The 6,299-nt window shown below is 43.4% G+C and overlaps 1 protein-coding gene across 1 annotated transcript in view; it reads left to right on the forward strand.

The window, feature by feature from the left end:
• Positions 1–2,215, forward strand: part of TRMT2B (tRNA methyltransferase 2 homolog B) — a 45,681-nt gene extending 43,466 nt beyond the window's left edge. The window contains 1 exon segment of the mRNA XM_017505860.2: positions 862–2,215. Coding sequence (XP_017361349.1) covers positions 862–988 — 127 coding nt within the window. The 3' untranslated portion in view covers positions 989–2,215.
• The last annotated feature ends 4,084 nt before the right edge of the window (positions 2,216–6,299 follow it).

The following is a 6,299-nucleotide window of genomic DNA, read 5'->3' on the forward strand; positions in this document are numbered from 1 at the left end:
GCAATTCTCCTGCCTCAGCCTCCCGAGTAGCTGGGACTACAGGCATGCACCATCATGCCCAGCTAATTTTTGTATTTTTAGTAGAGACAGGGTTTCACCTTGTTGACCAGGATGGTCTCGATCTCTTGACCTCGTGATCCACCCTCCTCGGCCTCCCAAAGTGCTGGGATTATTGGCATGAGCCACCGCGCCCGGCCTACATTTTTACTTTTTAATGTTTAGATATATAAATACTTATCATTGTATTACAGTTGTCTACAGTATTCAGTATAGTAACATGCTGTACAGATTTGTAGCTGAGGAGAAACAGGCTTTAACGTATAACCTAGGTGTGTAGTAGGCTCTGTCATCTAGATATGTGTAAGTATGCTCTATTATGTTTACACAGTGAAGAAATTGCCTAACAGTGCAGTTTTCAGAATGTACCCCTGTCGTTAAGTGATACATGACTGTATTGAATGTTATCCAGGCAAACATTTACTCTTCTGCTTTCCTGTTTTGGATGTAAATTGGTACAACCCTTTTTAGAACACTTTGGAGGTTATGTATCTTAAGGCCTTATAAACATACAGGCCCTTCAGCTCTGTTCACCAAATACGTATTGAACCCTTATTCTGTGCCACATACTGGGAACGCAGAGATGAATATTAAGCAGTGTTTACCTTATTTCTACCCTTAAAAAGATTATAATTCAGTAAGGAAGATGGTGAAGAAAAATAGTTATATTAAATAAAATAAATGCTGTATAGGAGAAGCACAGGGAGCTTGTGGGAACACAGTGGAAGGGCCTCTATTTTAAGCAGTTGTGTTCCTGTGGGTTCTTTTATTCCTAGTAACTGATGCTGTGTTCTGTTTCTACAGGCTGTGCTGTCCTCCAAACCCTGCTAAGAAGCTCTTAGGTGAGCCCTTTGTCCTGCAGCAAGCTGTACCTGTGGATTTGTTCCCCCACACCCCACACTGTGAGCTGGTGCTCCTCTTCACTCGATGAGCAGCCTCCTAAAAGACTGCAGGCTATTTGTTTAGGCTGAAGTTTCAGAAACTTTTAGGTTTGGCATATTGCTACATTACAGACCCTGGGAGCATTACAGTGGAAACCAATCTTTGGTTTGTGAATAGGAAGAATGTAATAGGCCTCTGGTCTGAGGTAGATTTTTTTTTTTGAGATGGAGTCTTGCTCTTGCCCAGGCTGGAGTGCAATGGCATGATCTTGGCTCACTGCAACCTCTACCTCCTGGATTCAAGCAATTCTCATGCCTCAGCTTCCCCAGTAGCTAGAATTACAAGCATGTGCCACCATGCCCAGCTAATTTTTGTATTTTTAGAAGAGACGGGGTTTCACCATGCTGGCCAGGCTGGTTCCAAACTCCTGACCTCAAGTAATCCACCTGCCTTGACCTCCAAAAGTGCTGGGATTACAGGCGTGAGCCACTGCACCCAGCTGAGGCAGACTTAACCTTAGTTTTCAGATTCCCTTTCTATCATGCCTGTTTGCTTGGGTTTGACCACTCTCAATTCCTGGATCTGGACTGTTTCTTCCTATTGCTGTCAGCCTTGGCTCTAGTTTATAGTCTTGTGTCCTCCATCTGATTCTGCTTATGGTGTGGTAACAAATGAGCTTTTTTTAGCAGCTGGTAATAATTTTACATTGGGGTCTGTGTATTTGCTCAGAGATGCTACTATTTTTAGCTATTTCTAAGACTTCTGGATTCATAAGATAGTCAAGGATTAAAACCAAAAACAGTCGAGGTTTTTAAAAAGCAGAGTAAGCCATGAAGTGAATACAGGATGACTGAGTGATCATATGAGATTAATTCCTTTGGATTTTCTTGGCTTTAAGGCCTCTCGAATGCTCCTTGAAAATGTAGTTATCCCTGGTGTTGGGCACCTGTAATCCCAGCTACTCAGGAAGCTGAGGCTGGAGAATTGCTTGAACCTGGGAGGCAGAGGTTACAGTGAGCTGAAATCGTGTCACTGCACTCCAGCCTGGGTGACAGAGCGAGACTCCATCTCAAAAAAAAAAAGAAAATGTCATTATCCCTAGGAGCAATAGCACCAATTAACTCACTCATGGAGGAAGAATTGGTTATTGGAGAGACCCTAAGGGAAAGGAGCTTTTCAAAGAGACTCAATACCTATAATTGTGCTGTGTAGTGTGGAGGCAGAAAGCTCCAAAATCTAATATGTAGCATAATAAAGTGGATATTGAAAACTGACTCTATATTTAACATTCTCTGGTCTGTGATTTCATCAACCCTGGAGTAGTTCTTGGGTACTTGCCCACCAATTTAGATTATGTTTTAGTACTCTAAAGGCCTATGGATGTGTAACTTAGTAAAAGCGTTGTTAGCTGGTATTTTTAATTCTTCTTAATCAAACACTTTAGAGAAGCCTCCTTCTTAGAAAAATATGGCTGTTAAAGCTACTATATAATGTTTTCTATTCTTTTATCAGATAGTGGGTCAGGTACAGCCACAAGAGGAGACACAGGAGAGGCTTTAAGTCTATTATGCTCACACGTCCTAGCAACAGGAGACACAGCATGCCACATAGGGCTACATGGGAAAGACACCAGGGTGGGCAGGAGGCAGAAGACAGAAGAGGGGAAAGTTTAGGCCACTGCCTTTACTTCAGTTTCCTTGGGAAAGGCAATGCAGTGCAGAGTGAACAGTTTAGGATTGGCTATTTTGAATAAGGTTCAGGGGTGCTCCCTAGTTGTCTGGTACTTGGCCATGGGGTGATTAGGACACTGGAATGTTGTCTCTTGGGGTACCCATGCCAGATAGAGGGGATATAGCTCTGAATTTGTATATCAAAGACATCTTCCAGCTGAACCCTTGCTGTCTATAAGAATTATCTAACCCAAGGAGGGGCAGCCAGAGAGATTTTTTGAGATGGAGTCTCGCTCTGTCATCTAGGGTGGAGTACAGTGGCGTGATCCCAGCTCACTGCAACCTCTGCCTCCTGGGTTCAAGCGATTCCTCTGCCTTAGCCTCCTGAGTAGCTGGGATTACAGGCGCCTGCCACCATGCCCAGCTAATTTTTGTATTTTTAGTAGAAACGGGGTTTTACCGTGTTGGCCAAACTGGTCTTGAACCCCTGACCTCAGGTGATCCACCCACCTTGGCCTCCCAAAGTGTTGGTTTATGGTAGTCACATAAATTTTTTTCATTTCCTTATTTTTAAATTTTATATGATGGGGTTATATTATTTTTATAACTGAAATTTTCAAAAAAGCAATTATTTTTCCATTTATTCCCTATATCAGCAAAGGGCAATACCATCTATATCAATCACTTAGGCCAGAAACCAGAGAGTTCCTTTTCATTCCTGTATCCAACTACCTACAAGGTAACTTCCTCTTAGATACCTTCTAGATACTTCAAACTCAATATATCTAATGTTGAATGCTTTTCATCTTTTCCTTAAACATGTTCTTCCTCCTCTATTCTGAGTCCTAATAAATTTAGCAGTTTACTCAGTCACCCAAGCCAGAGCCTGGGAATGATTTCTGAGTCCTTCTGTACTATTGCCCCCATCCAATTTTTCACCAAGCTGCCATCCCTGCAGGCTTCCATCATCTCTCTCCAGATTATTGCATCAATAATCATCTTCCTAACTGTTGCTGCTTGTATTCACTCTTTCTCCCCTTCATTCCAGCACCATGGCTCACACCTGAAATCCCAGCTACTGGGGAGGCTGAGGCTGGAGGATTGCTTGAGCCTAGGAGTTCAAGACCAGCCTGGACAATATAGCAAGACCCTATCTCTTAAGAAAAAATGCAAATCTCGAGGGAGCCGCAGTGGGTCAGGCCAGTTGTCTTAGCACATGAGGAGGCAAGTCGGGCGTTCAAGGCCAGCCTGGGCAATGTATAACCCTCTCATCTATTAAAAAAATGGTCAGGCATGGTGGCTCACACCTGTAATCCCAACACTTTAGGAGGCCGAGGCAGGGGGATCACCTGAGGTTGGGAATTTGAGACCAGCCTGATCAACATGGAGAAACCCCATCTCTACAAAAAAAAAAAAATACAAAATTAGCCAGGTGTGGTGGTGCATGCCTGTTGTCCCAGCTACTCGGGAGGCTGAGGCAGGAGAATTGCTTGAACCCGGGAGGTAGAGGTTGCTGTGAGCTGAGATCATGCCACTGCACTCCAGCCTGAGCAGCAAGAGTAAAACTCTGTCTCAAAAAAAAGAATAGCAAATTTCATGTTTCTCCATTACTTAAAATCTGTCGTTGGTTTCCTGTTGTTTTATTTTATTTAATTTATTTTTATTTTTTTGAGATAGGGCCTCACTCTGTCACCCAGGCTGGAGTGCAGTGGTGCAATCTCAGCTTACGGCAACATCTGCCTCCTGGGTTCAAGCAATTCTCGTGCCTCAGCCTCCCGAGTAGCTGAAATAACAGATGCATGCCACCATGCCTGGCTTACTTTTTTGGTATTTTTAGTCGGGACAGGGTTTCACTGTGTTGACCAGGCTGGTCTCAAACTGCTGACCTCAAATGATCTGCCCACCTTGGCCTCCCAAAGTGCTGAGATTACAGGCATGAGCCACCGCACCTGGCCAACTTTTTATTGCTTTTAAAATAAAGTCCAATTGTTGATGAAGCTCAAGAGCCACTTCATAATCCGACAAACTCCATTTCTCTAGATACATTGAATTCTTTCCCTGAAAAGGAGAAAGTTCTTCCATTCTGGTCCTTTTCACATTCTGTTTCCCCAGCTTGGAATGCTCCTTTCCCTACCTCTTTGGCTTAACTCTACTCACCTGTTTTTAACTTAGATATTCCTCCCTCAAGGAATATTTTTTCTTTTTTTGAGATGGAGTCTTGCTCTTGTTGCCCAGGCTGGGGTGCAGTGGCGCAATCTTGGCCCACTGCAACCTCCACCTCCTGGGTTCAAGTGATTTTCCTGAAGTAGCCTCCTGAGTAGCTGGGATCACAGGTGCATGCCACGACACCCGGCTAATTTTTGTATTTTTTTTTTAGTAGAGACAGGGTTTCATCATATTGGTCAGGCTGGTCTCCAACTCCTGACCTCAGGTGATCTACCCGCCTTGGCCTCCCAAAGTGTTGGGATTACATGCGTTAGCCACTGTGCCCAGCCCCTCAAGGAATATTTAATGAATAAATATAGGATCGGCTATGGAAATCAACTTCCTGATAATTTTATTACTTGTTTTTAGTTATACCCTCAGAGATATTGTGGGATTGGTTCCAGATTGCCACAACAAAGTGAATATCTCAAAGCAAGTAACATAAATTTTATGGTTTCCCAGTCATATAAATATTGCTTATACTATAGTCTATTAAGCGTGCAATGGCATTACATATAAAAAACCAGTGTATGTACCTTAATTAACATGTACTTTATTGCTTTTAAAATGCTAAAAATCATCTGAGTCTTCAGTGAGTCATAATTCTTTGTTTTGATATAGGGTCTTGCTTTGTTGCCCAGGCTGTAGTGCAGTATCATGATCATGGCTCACTGCTACCTTGATCTTCTGGGCTCAAGGGATCCTTCTATCTCAGCCTTCCAAGTAGCTGAGACTATACATGTGTGCCACCATGCCTGGCTATTTTTAATTTTTTTGTAGTGATGAGATCTCACTGTCTTGCCCAGGCTGGTCTCAAACTTCTGGGCTCAAGCGATCCTCCCACCTTGGCCTCCCAAAGTGCTGAGATTCTAGGCATAAGCCACCGCACCCAGTTGACTCTTCATCTTTAGATACCTCATCTATCTGTATAAGGTATACAGACACATGTATACAGACACATCTATCTTCTAAGCGTAAGGATTTTTTTGTTTGTTTGAGACAAGGTCTCCCTCTGTCGCCAGGACCCAGGCTGGAATGCAGTGGTGAGACCTTGGCTCACTGCAACCTCCACCTCCCGGGTTCAAGCAATTCTCCTGCCTCAGCCTCCCGAGTAGCTGGGACTACAGGCGTGTGCCACCATACCCAGCTAATTTTTGTATTTTTGGTAGAGACGGGGTTTCACCGTGTTGGCCAGGATGGTCTCGATCTCTTGACCTCATGATCCACCCGCCTTGGCCTCCCAGAGTGCTGGGATTACGGGCGCAAGCCACCGCGCCCAACCAAGGACATTTTTTTACATAACCATAATATGAGTTCAACTAAGAAAATTAGCAGTACCTCACTAATCTTCACTAATGCCATCTAATATATAGTCCACTGCTTCTTGAAGTGTGGTCTGGAGACTGCCTGATGGTTCACAAGCAGATAAAGAGTTTATACCAGTGTATATCATAGTACCACATTCTTTTTTTTTTTTTTTTTTTT

The sequence above is a fragment of the Cebus imitator genome, unplaced genomic scaffold (genome assembly GCF_001604975.1).
Source record: "Cebus imitator isolate Cc_AM_T3 unplaced genomic scaffold, Cebus_imitator-1.0 Scaffold343, whole genome shotgun sequence".
NCBI lineage: Eukaryota > Metazoa > Chordata > Mammalia > Primates > Cebidae > Cebus > Cebus imitator.